The sequence below is a fragment of the Nannobrachium achirus genome (assembly GCF_963921795.1).
Source record: "Nannobrachium achirus genome assembly, chromosome: 18".
In the NCBI taxonomy this organism is placed as follows: Eukaryota; Metazoa; Chordata; class Actinopteri; order Myctophiformes; family Myctophidae; genus Nannobrachium; species Nannobrachium achirus.
This window is the reverse complement of record NC_137825.1, coordinates 1666967-1686966: the sequence shown is the minus strand read 5'-3', so window position 1 is coordinate 1686966 and position 20000 is coordinate 1666967. Positions and strand designations below refer to the sequence as shown.

The following is a 20000-nucleotide window of genomic DNA, read 5'->3' as shown; positions in this document are numbered from 1 at the left end:
CCCCCATCTCAAAGTCTGTCGTTCCAGGGACCCCCCAGAAGCAAATATTTTAGTTAGAAATGTTCGCTTTCAAAAATATATATTCAAAGATTTGCTAACAAAGAAAAAAAAAAGAAAAATAATTGCATCTGTCTAATCAACATGATATCTAAATATACAGTAATTCTGTACATTAAACGATAGGATAGCAGCTAAACAATGAACCTAGCAACAACATGCAACATACGTACAGTACAGTATGTTGATACGAACAACATTATGAGAACAAGCAACCAACATACGTCTGAACAGTAGAGCTAATGTCTATCAAAACAACATGCAGCACATCATCTAACAGGCTGTGGGTGTGTGTGTGTGTGTGTGTGTGTGTGTGTGTGTGTGTGTGTGTGTGTGTGTGTGTGTTGGTAAATGTGGTTTAACGGGACAATTGGCCTGAATACACACCACACTAACAGGACATTTTGGATTAGCAGGACAGGACTGGTGTCCTGCTAATTCATGGACAATTCTGAAATAGCAGAAGTGTTTCTATTGGTCTAGAGAGCCCAAATCCACCTTTTTTTTTTGATGTCCTGTTAATACACATACACCCGACTTTTTTGTGTCTGAACAGCGCCCCCATAGGTTGTGTAATGCTACTGCATGTTCATACACAAGCTCATGAATATTCACACACAGTGTATGTTTTGAAGCACCTGATTGGCTGGGTGTCAGAGTCCTGTTAATGCACATACATGTTTTTATGAACATTTCAATGACATAGCATTTTGGGTGAATAACGTTAGTCATAAACACTCTTCAGGGGTCTGCCATTATAATAGCAACACCAAGGGCCCCATGTGGCCCCCAGGGGCCCCTGGCTGCCACAGGCACACCGTTGCTCTGATCCACACTAAACTTGATTGTACAAACACCGTTCTGGGGGTCTGCCATTATAATAGCAACACCACAGGCCCCACGTGGCCCCCAGGGGCCCCTGGCTGCCACAGGCATACCGTTGCTCCGATCCACACTAAACTTGGCACAAACACCGTTCAGGGGTCTACCATTATAATAGCAACACAAGGGGCCCAATGTGGCCCCCGGGTGCCCCTGGCTGACACAGGCACACCGTTGCTCCGATCCGCACTAAACTTGATTGCACAAACACCGTTCAGGGGTCGGCCATTATAATAGCAACACAAGGGGCCCAATGTGGCCCCCAGGGGCCCCTGGCTGCCACAGGCATACCATTGCTCCGATCCACACTAAACTTGATTGAACAAACACCGTTCAGGGGTCGGCCATTATAATAGCAACACAAGGGGACCAATGTGGCTCCCAGGGGCCCCTGGCTGCCACAGGCACACCGTTGCTCCAATCCACACTAAACTTGGCATAAACACTGTTCAGGGGTCTACCATGTTGGTGGTTTGCCACACCATGGGCCTGCAACATGATTTGCATAACATACAGACAATGTTTCTTAATTATACAAATTTAACCAGATATTGCAATTGTTGTATTGTTATTTTGTGTAATAATTAATCAAAACGTCCCAAAAAATCACGTTTATATTAATGTCCATTTTCCAAGTTTGCCAACATTTTAGCTCACTCCAAGGAGGCTATGCATATTTTACAAACCACTCATCCAATTGACTGTACATTTTGTGGTTCTTACATGTTTCTATTTTTTATTAATGAATTGCATTTGTTTTCTTAATGAAAATCTTGGCCGGATTTAAAAGGCATTTTTAGAATCGGCCCCAGGCCTAAATGGATTAATGCAGTGGTTCTCAACCTTTTCAGGACACAACCCCCTAAATTAATAATAATAGCAGATCTACATGCTCACGAGGATGTAGATTGGCTATTTTCACAATTTCTGCATAATATTTGTCAATTTGGCCAATGTTTAATTTAAACTGTCACTCTAGAGGTATTAGAAAGTACTTAAACTGTCACTTTAAAAATGTGTAGCTATACAAGTGATGACCATGGTAATCAAATGGCTATTCGCATAACAGGTTTACCAGGCAGGCAGTGAGTGGTGGGCTTGCACATACCCCCCTATTCATATGGATAGGCTACTTTAACACCTACTGTAGGTTTCCAGCGGTGACTGTATGTGCATTGTGCGTGTCTCAGGCTACCTGGCTCCATTACTGTGATAGATGAGATTTGTTCAAAGCAAACTTTTAGTTAGCACGCACACATCTAAAGGCGCTCGTGCATGTGACGTCAATAAATGACCGTCCGCCCTGAAAAGAAAACCCCAAAGCACCACTGGTAGCAGCTCTGCACAGTCATGTATGCTGATCAGCGTAGCTCCTATATACAGTATCACATGACCACATCATGACCATGACATCATGTACAGTACATATGAGTTTAAGTTAACTCCGACATACAGGAGTAGGCAGGCACCCAGGCACCATTTTTACCCTTGGGTAAAAATGCTAATTAAGTTCAAGCCTACAGATCATTTTGGTCACTTTATCATCTAATCAGGCTTTTATGAACACCCTGAACAGTTTTTAATATTTATATATTTGATGTAAATGTTATCTTTCCCCCCAGGCTCAGGGCCTCTCCACATACACACCCATTGTAACTTCAAACTTCATTAAAAACACACACTATTTTTTTCTGGTGACTCATACTACCCTCTTAATACGTGAGCAGGCCGTGTTTTCTCAATAACCCTTTTCATTTATTTTTAATAATTCTTTGGGAAAATTTGAAAAATTAAAATTATTACAAATAAATGAAAAATTGTATCGAAAAAAAACATGGCCTGCTCATGTATTAGGAGGGTAGTATGAGTCACCAGAAAAAAATATAATGGAGTTTGAAGTTACAATGGGTGTGTGTGGGGAGAGGCCCTGAGCCTGGGGAGGCAGACCCATGCAAGGCAGAGTTTTTTTAAATGGAATATCCCTTTAAATCCTGATACTGATTCTAGAATTATTCCTCTACACAGTATTACACAGTATAGGCAAAATTCTTGTGTTACGAATTGTGTGTACATCTTGTAGATCAGTGACTTCACTAGCCTTCAGATACAGTATATGACACCAAAGTAGCTTACTACAATTCTAAGGTCAAATTATTCTAAATAAGCTTGTGACCTTGACCTTTTATCACTGAACTGTACTGTCTGTACTGTACTGTCTGTACTTTTACTGTACTGTAAAAACAGTGCAGTAAAAGTTTGTTTATCGGTGATGACACTGATTGACAAATTGTAGCATTCCCTGTGGGATCATAAAGCACCAAATAGAGTGTCTCGTTTGGCTTGAATAAAGCATAGCCTTATTAGCCTACTACCAAGGTTGTCCCGAATATGCCATTTCCTCATATGTGACACAATGTTACTATAGTCCGGCCAGTTTGTGCAGTATTTTGATGGAATCGCGCACTTTTTTGCCTGAAATGCTCGGACTACAATCAGTCTAACCTGCTTGATTCCTCCAGACTCAAATCTAATCCTCATCTCCTTGCTTGAGGGAGCAGGGATTTAAAGTTCCTTGAAGTACACAAGTTCCTTGAAGTACACAATAAAGAGGAGCTCAAGTGGGACACAACGCACGTGAGGATAAAGAATTTGCAACTATATTGCTTTTATCGCCTGAAGAGGTTCGGAGTCTAGGCTACTGCATCCTCAGGCTGGACTACAATAGCTCCATTGAGAGTGTTCTGTCACACCTGGATTCGCCCACGAGAATTATTAAAGTTATATCACTGGATTGATCCAGACAGACAAACAGTCTTTTAATTATATAAAAGAAAATAATGTGTGAATTAAATCAAACAAGCCACCTGTCCTGTTCTCTGATTGGCTGTAGCACGTCTCTACTCTCAGTGCTGTCACAACCCATGTTAGGCTTTTAGGTTATAGGACGGCAAAAGGATCATCTGGGCTAGCATGTTGCATTGTGAACCGGGCTTAAGAAATCTGTTATACAATCCGGGATGAGGTGCGTGTGTGCGCGTGTGCGTGGGTGCATCCGGCAGTGGTAGGTCACGTCAGACAGTGGGTAGGTAGGAGTCTATGGCATCTCAGTGATGTCATGATGACTCAGACATGCAACAAATCGGTCATATATCTGCACAAAAAGGGGTAAATTGCCCCCATTGATTACGGAAGGGTACTTTAGAAGTCTGAAGATACCCTTACACTTAAACCTTATGCTGTATGTTTACTGTTCAGAGAGAAAGCAATGGTGCACAGTCATTTAGATAATCATCTGGGGACCCCCTCCCCAAAATAATTCCCTGACCCAGAGGTTGAGAACCACTGCTTTTAACTAACCAGAACAAAAAAATAAGCCATGTGCATAGATTACACAGATTATGAGTTCCATTTGGTTCCATTTGTATATAGTCACTAGTAAGACTCTACCCTAAGCATAAAGTAACACGTAGGATTTACTTTCACACATATTCACAGTATTTAAAGCCTTGCCTTGTACAGACTGCATACAAACAAACCAACTGACTGTGGGGGGAGGGGCAGCTTCTCACTCACACAGTTTTGAGTGAGTGCAGTGAGGGAGATGGGGGATGGGGGATGGGCAGGCAGCACAGGTGAATTTGATCAGTGGCTGATTGCATTGCAAGCTAGTAATCAGCAAGTGGGCTACAGTGGAAAGAATGAGTGAAAGGGTTTCCCTGCACAAGGTGAAATCTTTGAAAAGAGTGGAGGAGAGCTTAACTCAAATTGGTTAACAATCGGCAGACAAACAGGCAGGCAGGCAGGCAGGCAGGCAGACAGACAGACAGACAGACAGACAGACAGACAGACAGACAGACAGACAGACAGACAGACAGACAGACAGATAATGTTAATTTAACCTTGCATCATGAGACTTAGTGTTCATTTGGTTCCATTTGTACTGTCAGAGCAGTGTAGATGTTGTTGACTAAAACTATGACGAAAAGTATTTGTCGATTGCATTTCTTTCACTGACAAAAACTAAATAAAAACTAAGCTGTGATGACTAAAACTAAGACTAATTATATTGACAATTTCGTCAACAAAATCAAAACTAGACTAAAACGTTAGGGAGGGACTAGTGGAGTAGAGAGTCATTTTATGTTTGGTTGTTCTCAAGTGTTGCGTGCTGAAAATAGCAGATCTACAAGCTCACAACGTGTCGCGCAACGCGTTGTGAGCTTGTAGATCTGCTATTTTCAGCACACAACCAAGTGTAAAATCACTCATTACGATGCCATCAAGGCCTGCCAAAATACATTTTAGTTGACTAAATGAACTGTAGATTTAGTCGCCTAAAAATGTATGATATTTAGTCGACTAAAATTAGACTAAAACTAAAACTCTTCAGGTCACTAAATTATGACTAAAATTAAATGACATTTTATTCAAAACTAAATCAAAATTTGTTGTCAAAAACAACAGTGTCAGAGTCCCTGGGCCTGAACAGTGGTTCTCAAAGTTGATTCCAACCTGGAATTCACTTTGAGAACCACTGTGTGAACAGAATATGAACATTTTTACATAACAGCATGGTAGCAATATCAGAATAATGATAGTTGACAAAGTAACCATCTTGGTGGTGCCGGTGGTGATAACATTAATATCCAAAGAAAACATTTGCCTTGTCATGGCATGTTCGGGGACATCATGAGCATTTAGCAATACAAAAGATTTGCCTTCATTCAACCTTTATTTAATTTCTCGAAAAGATCAATTGAGGGAGATCCTCATTTACTACTTTATTGAAAATAGATGTTTTGATTTATGTAAATGTGGGGGTTTCTGGACTAACGCTGGTATTAAACATAATTCTGGAAAAAGTAGCCTATTTATACATTTGCAGGCAACTGAATAATGGGGATGCAGTAACGCACTGTAGCTTATGAGATACTGCAAATCAATTATCAAATTATAATTGCCATAATTATTCCTTGCAGCTACAAAAATGATGTCATACAACATGTAACTCAACATTAAAGTAGGGCTGGGTGATAAATCTCAGACCTGACTTTCTTTTTTTTTAAGATTAGTTTTTTGGGCTTGTTATGCCTTTATTTGTTAGGATAGTAGACAGACAGGAAATGGGGAGAGAGATGGGGAATGACATGTGGCAAAGGTCGTCCGGATCGGGAATCGAACCGGCGACCTGCATACCTAGACTTGTGGATCTGCTATATTTTAAAGATTCACTTAATTTTTCTTCCTGTGCATTTACCCGCTGGAAAAAACAATGTCATTGCTTAATTTCAGTGCACTTAAAACTGACCCAAAAACAACAAATGTATCGATAATTTATACCTACAATCGACAGGCTGCAGTCTAAGGCAGATTTTGGTTTCGGAAAATGATTTGAAAAATGCTCCCTTCAAATGTTCTGGGTAGCTATAATCACTGTAGCAGGTCCCCTAGCAGCAACGTTTCACCATGGCCGTAATAATGTAATATAAATGTTTTTGATATTAATTTGCCTATATACCAGTAAGACTCCCTAATCGGGTCACATTTATGATCGGCTACTTTTGACTATTTTCCCATATTTTTTTCCCAGGGGGTCCGTGGGGAGCCCTGGCGGTGGCTGGGCCCCTGGGTACCCCCTGGGTGCTGGCCCCGTCTCTCCCGGTCGATGGGGGGCCAAGGTACGGGCTTTTTAGCGGGTTATGGGAGCCAACTTTGGGTGGAAGTGTTTTGCTACGCTGTCGTCCAATCCTCACAGTTAGGGAGAGGGCTTTGCGACAGATCAATCATGCAGTAATCATGCAGATCTACAAGCTCGCAGCACGAAGCATTGTGAGCTTGTAGATCGTCTATTTTTTGGCAAAGAGATTTGGTAGAGAGTGAAAAACTACTGTATCAAGTACATATATTATGTACCTTTTACCAATTATAGAGGGTTTAAATAGTACTGGATATGCAGCTCGGCAAATAAAAGGTGAATTGATCCCAGTGCATGACAGAGGATGATATCACGATAAATTAAATCTCCACAATATGATTATTGTGAGTGTTTTTTATCACGATAAACGATAATATCGTATATTGTCCCATCCCTACGGTCTGAGGTGCTTTGGCGGTCTTCCCCGAATTTTGTCTGATTACAGCGGGGCAGGGCTACATTCCTGTGTCCTACAAAAAATAAATGTTGAACCTTGTTCATGATTGGTGTGTTTTTCAGCTATAGTTTTTGGTCTTATAACCCTTCCAGTAAATCTCTTATGAAAATCTCTAAAGAAGTCAAGAATAACAGACGAGCTGTAAAGTTAACTTCACAAAGCTTAAGTCTATTGACCCCTCAGTCATGACATTTTCAATGTCCCCCTTCGACCAAGATGGATGAAAATGCTAGTTTGTTCACTGCAGAACTTTATTAACAGTAGCTCAACATTGAAGATGTTGAAATCACATCTCTCAGCCTGTTCTCAGGCCTGCTAAGTCACACACAGTAGTCATATTGCATTGAATTGTAGTTTACCATCTCAGTGGCACCAACAACACTTAGTTAGTGAGCTTTGTATCGATGTCATTCCAGTCCTGCATGTTTACTGGCTTATATTCCACTTGTATGGTTGATCCTGAGGGCAAGTCAGGTGTTGAAACAGTAACACCACTGTAGGCAAGAGACATTGACCGAAGTGCTGTACATGGTGCATAAATGACAAACAGGCCTACCAGTAAGACTCCCTAATCGGGAGATAAGCGACCGTCAGGTCACATGTATACACAAAGACTTATGTAACTGGCATTGGTTCCTAGTTGTGTGGACAATGTATAGTTTTGGTTGGCTCAGAGAATGTGGGGTGTACCGATTTTCGTGATTTTAGGGCAAAATGTGTAGGAGCAGTGTCCAAAAATGTGTTTGAAAAAATCGGCCTGATGGGGGCGCTATATGGGACAGATCCATGTTGATGACATGAGTGTAGACATACTGTGTAGCGATTTGCGCAGGAAAATTAAGGAACATTAAAAGCCAGCGAAAAAACAAATGTGTCTTAGGAAGAGATTTAAAAACATCAATAGAATGCCTTGTTTGTGTTTAGCTATGTCACATTTAATCACATTTGACCCTTAAATACCCTGCAGTGACATATTTTCATGTGTTTAATTGCAGCTGTCCTGTTAATGTAGTTAGTCCTGTTAATTCACATGGGCGGAGCTTAGAACCTAATTATCTAATGTCCTCCTAATGTAGGATTTTGTCAGATTGTTAAAACTTGAGTTGTGTTGAGTTTATTCAACTTTTGAAGTGAAATATGTGTTCTATGGCTCAAAATAGATTTTTTGACATGCTCCACATATTAGTAAAGCAAGTGGAAAGTGGTGTCCTGCTAATGTTGTAAACCGCAGGTTTGAGCTAAAGGGTCCTGCTAAACCACATCTACCAGTATAGGTGTGTGTGTGTGTGTGTGTGTGTGTGTGTAGATGTCTCCAGTAGTAATAGTTCTGGTCTCAGATGGTAACAGGTGTGTGTGTGTGTGTGTGTGTGTGTGTGTGTGTGTGTGTGTGTGTGTGTGTAGATGTCTCCAGTAGTCATAGTTCTGGTCTCAGATGGTAACAGGTGTGTGTGTGTGTGTGTGTGTGTGTGTGTGTGTGTAGATGTCTCCAGTAGTAATAGTTCTGGTCTCAGATGGTAACAGGTGTGTGTGTGTGTGTGTGTGTGTGTGTGTGTGTGTGTGTGTGTGTGTGTGTGTGTGTGTAGATGTCTCCAGTAGTCATAGCCCTGGTCTCAGATGGTAACAGGTGTGTGTGTGTGTGTGTGTGTGTGTGTGTGTGTGTGTGTGTGTGTGTGTGTGTGTGTGTGTGTAGATGTCTCCAGTAGTCATAGCCCTGGTCTCAGATGGTAACAGGTGTTTATTGGGTCGTCAGACCTCCTTCCCTGTTGGGATGTACAGCGCTCTGGCTGGCTTCTGTGACATGGGTGAGGATACACACGCACACACACACACACACACACACACACACACACACGCATGCATGCACACACACACACACACACACACACACACACACACACACACACACACACACACACGCGCACACGCACATGTATAGAATCCATGTGCTAACTCAATTTCAATATTTTTTGACTCAGGTCACCCCTGTAAAAAACTTTTTCATCCACAATACCCCTGAATTACAGTTATATTTTTATCATCATATTACGCTACGTCTTTGTCCCTAAAGTGGCGTTTCCATAAAGCCTCTTAATGCGCATTTAAGGCTTATTCGCAAAATCTTTTTATGGAAACACTTCAAAATGCGAATAAACTTTCATTATCCGCAAAAAGAAATTATCCGCTTGGAGGAGGTGGATTTTGAGGATTTATCGAATAAACTAAATGCGCATTTGTGAAACGGGTCAGACAATAAATGCAAATAGATTCGTCTTCCTATAACACTTTCCCCCGCCGCTTAATTAACGTCCATTGTATAGTGTTAGCCCACAAAACAAACCGGTTGTTACACACAGAGTAACCCTTCGTCATCACACCGTGTTGCACGTGCCAAAAGTGCCCGATCTACAAGCTCACAGCAGCTCGCATCTGCACGTCTCTCGCCTCGGGCTGAAAAAACTCTGCCCCATCCCAGCTCTGTGCACTGTGTGCAAGCCCATGGGAAGTGTTTACAGCACGTCGGTCAGACGGACCCAGGCAGGATCTCCCAAGAATCGCATTTCATCAGTTTAATGGAAACCGGCTAAATTCACTTTGTCTTAATGCGCATTTCTGATAATTCGCTTCCCTAATTGGAATACGTTTATGGAAACATGGCTAGTGATGCAGTTTGTCATGGGTGAAATATGGGTTTCCATCAGAACTGACTGTAAACCCCAGCATCCCTGCTCTGAAGGGAAGGTTCACAAACACAGTCTATGTACGGGAATTCACCAAATATTAGAATATTAGAATATGAAAGTCACTATTCAACGGTGTTCACCGAAGTCGAAGAAAAAATCACTATTCGTGAATGCCCTATTATACAAAGCCAGGGATTCTTATAACACCAGCTCACTGGTGAATCATACTATTGATGATTGATTGTAAGATCCTCGTTTTCATTCAGTGATTAAATAAAGTACTTTATAATACATGTGTTGCGGTGTTGTCAGCACTCCTGATCTCAGAGAGGACAAATTGCTCAGAAGTCACAGAGATTCGTACTTGGCTTAGCGATAACAAACTGTCACCACATCTTGGTAAAACAGAATCCATTCTTTTCAGGACTAAACATTCTCTAAGGGAGATAAATGTAAACCATTTCAAGGTCAAAGATGATGACACAGTAATCTCTAGCAAGGAAGAGATGACCTATTTAGGATGTATTCTTGATAAATACCTGTCTGGGGACGGCATGGCAACATGATTCAATGGTGATCAAGAAAGTAAATCAAAGAACAAGATTCCTGGGTAGAATGTCCTCCGTTGTCAACAAAAGGGCCCTCAGGACTCTTGCTGGGGCCAGTGTTGATTTCGTTGACTAAAACTATGACGAAAAATGTTGTTGACCGTCGATTTTTTCACTGGCGAAAACTAAATAAAAACTAGATAAAAACTAAGCTGTGATGACTAAAACTAGGACTACATTTATTGACAATTTCTTCAACAAAATAAAAACTAGACTAAAACGTTAGGGAGGGACTAATGCTGAAGAGAGTCATTTTAATTGTTGGTTGCTCTCAGGTGGTGTGTGCTGAATATAGCCGATCTACAAGCTCACAACGCGTCGCGCTGCAACGCATTGTGAGCTTGTAGATCGGCTATTTTCAGCACGCAACCAAGTGTAAAATATGTCATTACGAGGCCTACCAAAATACATCTTATGATATTTAGTCGACTATAATTAGACTAAAACTAAAACTTTTCAGGTGACTAAATTATGACTGAAACTAAATTACATTTTATTCAAAAGACTATGACTAAAACTAAATCAAAATTTGATGTAAAAAACAAACACTGGCTGGGGCCCTCGTTCAGCCCACTATGACCCCTGCACCTCCTGGTACTCCTACATCAACATGCCACTGAAGACTAGGTTTACACAGTAGTATTAATTAACATGCCACTGAAGACTAGGTTTACACAGTAGTATTAATTAACATGCCACTGAAGACTAGGTTTACAGTAGTATTAATTAACATGCCACTGAAGACTAGGTTTACAGTAGTATTAATTAACATGCCACTGAAGACTAGGTTTACACAGTAGTATTAATTAACATGCCACTGAAGACTAGGTTTACACAGTAGTATTAATGCTATCTGCTAGCAGGAGAAACCGTTGGGGTGCCGGGGCACCCTGGGGTGACGGGGCACCCCGGGGTGCCGGGGCACCCCGGGGTGCGGGGTGACGGGGCACCCCGGGGTGACGGGGCACCCCGGGGTGCCGGGGCACCCTGGGGGGACGGGGCACCCTGGGGTGACGGGGCACCCCGGGGTGACGGGGCACCCCGGGGTGCCGGGGCACCCTGGGGTGACGGGGCACCCTGGGGTGACGGGGCACTCCGGGGTGACGGGGCACCCCGGAGTGCCGGGGCACCCCGGGGTGCCGGGGCACCCTGGGGGGACGGGGCACCCTGGGGTGACGGGGCACCCTGGGGTGCCGGGGCACCCTGGGGTGACGGGGCGCCCTGGGGTGCCGGGGCGCCCTGGGGTGCCGCGACGCCAGTCCAGGGGTGCCACGAGATAATTTGATAATATTTTTGAATTCATTTTAAACTTGAAGTACAAAGTTATTTTCTGTCAGTTCTAACCAAAATGGCTGTTATCTCAACGTTTTCCTCGCAACATAATCACTAAAATATCGTCACTGTCAGGCAGAAACCTCTGTCGCACAAAACAGCCGATCTACAAGCACACAACGCCTCGCGATGCGAGCCGTTGTGTGCTTGTAGATCGGCTGTTTTCACTAGTTTAGTACATTTTATAGATGATAAATACAAAACGAAGGGTTTTGGACATACAAGGTTTCCACCCTACAACGACGATATGCTATAAATATAAGGTGCTGGGAGTGAAAATTATAATGTAGGGGTGCCTTGGATTAAAACGATATTCATGGGGTGCCCCCTGAGACAAAGAAGTTTGGGAACCCCTGGTCTAGAGGTTTAGTATTAAACATGTTATCTCCTCTAGGAGAGACAGTAGAGGAGACTCTCTCCACAGGGAGGTAGCAGAAGAGGTGGGTCTAGAGGAGAACAGTAGTATTAAACATGTTATCTCCTCTAGGAGAGACAGTAGAGGAGACCCTCTCCAGAGAGGTAGCAGAGGAGGTGGGTCTAGATGAGAACAGTAGTATTAAACATGTTATCTCCTCCTCCTCTAGGAGAGACAGTAGAGGAGACCCTCTCCAGAGAGGTAGCAGAGGTTTAGTATTAAACATGTTATCTCCTTTAGGAGAGACAGTAGAGGAGACCCTCTCCAGAGAGGTAGCAGAGGAGGTGGGTCTAGATGAGAACAGTAGTATTAAACATGTTATCTCCTCCAGGAGAGACAGTAGAGGAGACCCTCTCCAGAGAGGTAACAGAGGAGGTGGGTCTAGATGAGAACAGTAGTATTAAACATGTTATCTCCTCCTCTAGGAGAGACAGTAGAGGAGACCCTCTCCAGAGAGGTAGCAGAGGTTTAGTATTAAACATGTTATCTCCTCTAGGAGAGACAGTAGAGGAGACCCTCTCCAGGGAGGTAGCAGAGGTTTAGTATTAAACATGTTATCTCCTCTAGGAGAGACAGTAGAGGAGACTCTCTCCAGGGAGGTAGCAGAGGTTTAGTATTAAACATGTTATCTCCTCCTCCTCTAGGAGAGACGGTAGAGGAGACCCTCTCCAGAGAGGTAACAGAGGAGGTGGGTCTAGATGAGAACAGTAGTATTAAACATGTTATCTCCTCCTCTAGGAGAGACAGTAGAGGAGACCCTCTCCAGGGAGGTAGCAGAAGAGGTGGGTCTAGATGAGAACAGTAGTATTAAACATGTTATCTCCTCTAGGAGAGACAGTAGAGGAGACTCTCTCCAGAGAGGTAGCAGAGGAGGTGGGTCTAGATGAGAACAGTAGTATTAAACATGTTATCTCCTCCTCCTCTAGGAGAGACAGTAGAGGAGACCCTCTCCAGAGAGGTAGCAGAGGTTTAGTATTAAACATGTTATCTCCTCCTCTAGGAGAGACAGTAGAGGAGACCCTCTCCAGAGAGGTAGCAGAGGAGGTGGGTCTAGATGAGAACAGTAGTATTAAACATGTTATCTCCTCCTCCTCTAGGAGAGACAGTAGAGGAGACCCTCTCCAGAGAGGTAGCAGAAGAGGTGGGTCTAGAGGAGAACAGTAGTATTAAACATGTTATCTCCTCTAGGAGAGACAGTAGAGGAGACTCTCTCCAGAGAGGTAGCAGAGGTTTAGTATTAAACATGTTATCTTTAGGAGAGACAGTAGAGGAGACTCTCTCCACAGGGAGGTAGCAGAGGAGGTGGGTCTGGAGGAGAACAGTAGTATTAAACATGTTATCTCCTCCTCTAGGAGAGACAGTAGAGGAGACTCTCTCCAGAGAGGTAGCAGAGGTTTAGTATTAAACATGTTATCTCCTCCTCCTCTAGGAGAGACGGTAGAGGAGACCCTCTCCAGGGAGGTAGCAGAGGTTTAGTATTAAACATGTTATCTCCTTTAGGAGAGACAGTAGAGGAGACCCTCTCCAGGGAGGTAGCAGAGGTTTAGTATTAAACATGTTATCTCCTCCTCCTCTAGGAGAGACGGTAGAGGAGACCCTCTCCAGGGAGGTAGCAGAGGTTTAGTATTAAACATGTTATCTCCTCCTCCTCTAGGAGAGACAGTAGAGGAGACCCTCTCCAGAGAGGTAGCAGAAGAGGTGGGTCTAGATGAGAACAGTAGTATTAAACATGTTATCTCCTTTAGGAGAGACGGTAGAGGAGACCCTCTCCAGAGAGGTAACAGAGGAGGTGGGTCTAGAGGAGAACAGTAGTATTAAACATGTTATCTCCTCCTCCTCTAGGAGAGACAGTAGAGGAGACCCTCTCCAGGGAGGTAGCAGAGGAGGTGGGTCTAGATGAGAACAGTAGTATTAAACATGTTATCTCCTCCTCCTCTAGGAGAGACAGTAGAGGAGACCCTCTCCAGGGAGGTAGCAGAAGAGGTGGGTCTAGAGGAGAACAGTAGTATTAAACATGTTATCTCCTCCTCCTCTAGGAGAGACAGTAGAGGAGACTCTCTCCAGAGAGGTAGCAGAGGTTTAGTATTAAACATGTTATCTCCTCCTCTAGGAGAGACGGTAGAGGAGACCCTCTCCAGAGAGGTAGCAGAGGAGGTGGGTCTAGAGGAGAACAGTAGTATTAAACATGTTATCTCCTCCTCCTCTAGGAGAGACAGTAGAGGAGACCCTCTCCAGAGAGGTAGCAGAAGAGGTGGGTCTAGATGAGAACAGTAGTATTAAACATGTTATCTCCTCCTCCTCTAGGAGAGACAGTAGAGGAGACCCTCTCCAGAGAGGTAGCAGAAGAGGTGGGTCTAGAGGTGACCTCCTTCAGGGTCTCAGGGTCTCAACACTGGCCGTTCCCTCAGAGCTCCTTCATGGTGGCCTGTCAGGCTGCCGTGAGCCCTGACAACACACAGGTACGCACGCACACACGCACGCGCACGCGCACACACACATGCACGCACGCACGCACGCACACAGGTTGGTATGCACGCACGCACACAGGTTGGTATGCACGTACGCACACATGCACGCACACACACACACACACAGGTTGGTACGCACGCACGCACGCACGCACGCACGCACGCACGCGCACGCGCACGCACACGCACACACACACACACACACTGTGTACACACCGTGCCGTACGGGTAACGCCTGACACTGTGGTTCCCCTGACACATCACTGTGACATCACAGGTGACATCACAGTGATGTCAGATCAGGGACTCAGAGCAGGGATCTCCATATATGGGCATAAACAGGTGACATCACAGTGATGTGGCTGGTTCAGACAGGGATCTCCATGTATGGGCACTAAAGTGATTGTATGTATGATGTCAGATGTCATAGACATCATAGGACTTTCACATAATGAATAACTGAGTAAGCATGTTTGGGCTCTCACAGCATATCTCCATATACAGTACAGTACATGGATCTCCATATATGGGTACCAGGGGTCTCCATATATGGGTACCAGGGGTCTCCATATATGGGTAACTGGTCCGATATACATCACTGGCCAGATGGCCAAGACATGGCGCGACCTCGCCATTTAGGGCGAGGTCGCTTGTCGCCCTGAGGCGTCTTACTAGTGTTATTGTTATTGTGTGCTATAGTTTCATATTAATCTGAATATTATTGTAATTGTGTTTATAGGTCCATATTAATCACATCATTGTATTGTGTTTACAGTTACATATTAATGATAATATCATTGTATTGTGTTTACAGTTACATATTAATGATAATATCATTGTATTGTGTTTACAGTTACATAATGATAATATAATTGTATTGTGTTTACAGTTACATATTAATGATAATATCATTGTATTGTGTTTACAGTTACATATTAATGATAATATCATTGTTATTGTGTTTACAGTTACATATTAATGATAATATCATTGTATTGTGTTTACAGTTACATAATGATAATATAATTGTATTGTGTTTACAGTTACATATTAATGATAATATCATTGTATTGTGTTTACAGTTACATATTAATGATAATATAATTGTATTGTGTTTACAGTTACATAATGATAATATCATTGTTATTGTGTTTACAGTTACATATTAATGATAATATCATTGTTATTGTGTTTACAGTTACATAATGATAATATAATTGTATTGTGTTTACAGTTACATATTAATGATAATATCATTGTATTGTGTTTACAGTTACATATTAATGATAATATCATTGTTATTGTGTTTACAGTTACATATTAATGATAATATCATTGTATTGTGTTTACAGTTACATAATGATAATATAATTGTATTGTGTTTACAGTTACATATTAATGATAATATCATTGTATTGTGTTTACAGTTACATATTAATGATAATATAATTGTATTGTGTTTACAGTTACATAATGATAATATCATTGTTATTGTGTTTACAGTTACATATTAATGATAATATCATTGTTATTGTGTTTACAGTTACATATTAATGATAATATCATTGTTATTGTGTTTACAGTTACATAATGATAATTAGGGCTGCGAATCTTTAGGTATCCCACGATTCGATTCAGAATCGATTCTTGGGGTCACGATTCGATTTCTTTTTAGATTCTTTCAAATCCATATGATTCGATTCAGAAACGATTATTTTCCCATTTAAAAACGCTTCTCGATTCAAAACGATTCTCTATTCAATTCATATATCAGGATCTACTCCAGTCTGCTGGCATGAAAGCAGAGTACATTTACGTGGCTTTTATAATTGTAAAGGTTTTATCAACTTGTTGCAATAATGTAAACACACAAAGGTAAATCCAAGACAACATGTCTGATTTATTCATGCTTGCACACATTCCTTTAACTTGTACAAACACAACATAATATCTAATTCAAAATCATAATAAAAAATCATAAAATAAAAGAATCATATTATCTAATAAATAATATAGATTTTTGGAAAATGAGAATCGATTCTGAATATTACCATGTTAGAAACGCGATTCGAATTGGAATCGATTTTTTCCTGCACCCCTAATGATAATATCATCATTATTGTCTTCCAGTTACACATCGACCGTACAGAGTTGGAGGATGCTCGTTGGTTCAGTCTGGATGAGGTCACGGCTGCTCTGAGGGTCAAGGCTCCGCCCAGGCCGGCTCCTGGCCAGCCAATCCCCTTCTGGGTCCCGCCCCCTTACGCCATCGCCCACCGCCTCATCACAGAGTGGGCAGAGCAACAACAAGGCTGACCGCAGCCGCGGACAAATCTGATTGGTTTCTCAAACGTGTAGGACCTCCCTAACGGTCCACACTGTCATTCATTCATGGATATTGCTTTGTTCTCTATGGAGACTCACAGGAGACTCTTTGTGTCTCCGACCGAATACACAATCTACCTCAAATATTCCTTCTGGGTGGTCCCTGGAACAACATACTTCTGGGTGGTCCCTGGAACAACATACTTCTGGGTGGTCCCTGGAACAACATACTTTCTGGGTGGTCCCTGGAACAACATACTATGAGATGGGGTTGTATATGAACCTGACTGCCGCCAGATGGTGGCAGCAGTGCGTTTGCCCTGCTACGCACTGCTGCCACCATCTGGCTACGCACTGCTGCCACCATCTGGCGGCAGTCAGGTTAGTTGTTGCGACCGTAGGTCGCACTTACTACAGAAAGCTCCACCAGGTGTCTGTGCGTCAGTCAGTCCGTCCGTGCGTCACACGTGCCGTCACACTTTTGCCCTGCTCATATCTCCGCAACCGTTGCCCCGATCCATGCCAGATTTTGCACACACACTCCTTACCTGCCAAACTACAACCTCCAAGGACCCCCGGAGCTCCAGGGACCCCCAGCTCCCTCGGGGACCCCCAAGTGTAAAAAATGAGCACATGTGCAAAAATTACCAAATGACCACCCCAACGGGGCTGCTCACGGGGAATTCCTGGGGACCACCCACTCCTGGTGCTCCAGAACGGATGCAAAAGTGGTGACGCCCCCAGTGGAGGACCCCCTCCACTGCAGCTCACATAAAATGCCGTAACTCGGCCTAGGAGCGTCCGGGAGAGCCGGGGCCGGTCCCTATTCGTCCGCCAAGGCAACGCGGAGACCCCACACCTCATTTCTCACATGGCCCTCTTCTAGCGCCACCTTCAGGCCGATTTTTACAACACATTTTTGCCCACTACTCCTACAGTTTTGGCCCTAAAATCACGCAAATTGCTACACAATATGTCTACAGTCATCCCATCAACATGAATCTGTCCCATATAGCGCCACCTTCAGGCCGATTTTTAAAAACACATTTTTGGACACTGCTCCTACAGATGTTGCCCTAAAATCACGAAAATCACTACACAGTATGTCTACACTCATTTCATCAACATGGCTCAGGAAGATTTTGGAAAAACAAATTTTTGCCCTATTTGTGGAGATAAGTGACCTACGGTCGCTTATCTCCCGATTAGGGAGTCTTACTGGTACATTACTTTTAAGTTCCTTTTTATCCGTTTCACACCAGAGAAGGGACGATATTAAAATGACACGTCACAGTTGGCAAAAAACATATTTGCAATTAACGATAATTAATGGTATTTAAAATGTCACTTTGATTAACCTCTTCACTCCCAGCATCCCTATTAACACACGTGTAGATCTGCTATTTGTGGCTGTGTAGTGACCACTGTTTTACTGCTCTGTTATCAGCTATAAAGGGATTGAAGTGGGAGTGAATTTACAGCTCAATAAAAGATCATTCACAGCTAAAGACAATTTCACCATATTATTATTATTATCTTTAATCACACTAACCATTATCGTCTCTTCTCTGGTCACAAGACTATTTGTCAAGGTTTAAAGAAAACATACCATGAAACTCTTAGTGCAGGGGTGAGCAACTTTGATGATGGAGGAGGAGGACACTATTATTTTCACTCTCACTCCAGAGGGTCACAATGCATATACAGGCAAAAATAGCTGATCTACAAGCTCAAAACATGTCGCAGTGCAATGTGTTTGAGCTTATAGAACTGCTATTTTTTGCATTTATAAGTTCTTATGTCAACTTTATGAACTTAAATACAAACAAGGTACATTGGACATAAAAGACTAGTACTGGTCATTAAGCTACTAATATAGACTGAAGTAATTAAAGCAGGTTATGAATGCATGTTTGGGAATTGTAATTGAAATCAATAATATCTCAGTTTTCAGATATTAACATGTGGGCCTCACTAAGTGAAGGTGGGGGCCACATGTGGCCCCCGGGCCGCCAGTTGCCCATGTATGTCTTAAACCCCAGTATCCTTGTTGTGGGGATGGCCTTTCACAGGAAATAGCAGATCTACAAGCTCACAACGCGCCGCAGCTGCAACGCGTTGTGAGCTTGTCAGTCGGATATTTTCGGGGTAAGCCTTTGCCTACAATAACAGAACATACACTAGTATAGAGCCTTGAGGGACGCCTCACAAACATATGGGCTTTAAGTTGTTGAACAGTCATGTGCTTTACATGAGATCACAATATGTAATGATTCACTGTATGTTTGTTTACTGTTAATTAAAGCCATGATTTGAATTATCAAAATAAAATAAAAGGTGAATGCAACAAGCTTCCTGTTATGATTTTAAAACCATCAGTACTAGAGGTCCTGGTAGGAGATAAAACCATCAGTACTAGAGGTCCTGGTAGGAGATAAAACCACCAGAGGTCCTGGTAGGACATAAAACCATCAGTACTAGAGGTCCTGGTAGGACATAAAACCATCAGTACTAGAGGTCCTGGTAGGACATAAAACCATCAGTACTAGAGGTCCTGGTAGGAGATAAAACCATCAGTATTAGAGGTCCTGGTAGGAGATAAAACCAAAATGATCCTTTTCTTTGCGATTATCGACATTTCTGACTCAAAGTATTCAATCAATCATAATTAATTAATCATAATTAATGCCAACCAAAGCGACAAAGTTGAGAAAGAAAAACGTTTTATTCACAACACAAACATCATTGAACAAAATTTACCCAATTATAATTTTTTGGTAGCGAAAATTATTATTTTACAAAGCTGTGCCTTTAACATGGCTTCTAGCTTTCTTCATCCACTGTTCACAGTCACATGGCTGACAAAAGACCCCCCAGGGGGGTCCCCACATTATTTTGGGGGGTCCCCAGATGATTAGCTTTAATGTGCAACATTGTTTTCTCCCTCAACAATAAACAAACCAACATAAAGTGTGTAGTGGGATAATAAAGGTATCTATCTATCTATCTATCTATCTAGTGAATCTGCACATTTCTAAAGTAACCATTTAAGGGCTTCTTAACCACTTTAGCCACCACTA

The 20000-nt window shown here is 42.5% G+C and overlaps 2 protein-coding genes across 3 annotated transcripts in view; one reads left to right on the top strand and one right to left on the bottom strand.

Annotated features, from left to right (window-relative positions):
• Positions 1-16911, top strand: part of nudt13 (nudix (nucleoside diphosphate linked moiety X)-type motif 13) — a gene marked incomplete at both ends in the record, with an annotated part of 20340 nt that extends 3429 nt beyond the window's left edge. The window contains 3 exons of the mRNA XM_080746873.1: positions 8782-8893; positions 14432-14586; positions 16726-16911. Of these exons, the coding sequence (XP_080602999.1) occupies positions 8782-8893; positions 14432-14586; positions 16726-16911 (453 nt within the window). The remainder of the gene's footprint in view (positions 1-8781; positions 8894-14431; positions 14587-16725) is intronic.
• A 2715-nt stretch (positions 16912-19626) lies between these two features.
• Positions 19627-20000, bottom strand: part of LOC308303695 (dnaJ homolog subfamily C member 9-like) — a 12507-nt gene continuing 12133 nt past the window's right edge. For both annotated transcript variants that reach the window (XR_013963014.1, XM_080748165.1), the window contains one exon: positions 19627-20000. This exon is cut by the window's right edge. The gene's annotated coding sequence lies outside the window, so the exon portion shown is untranslated.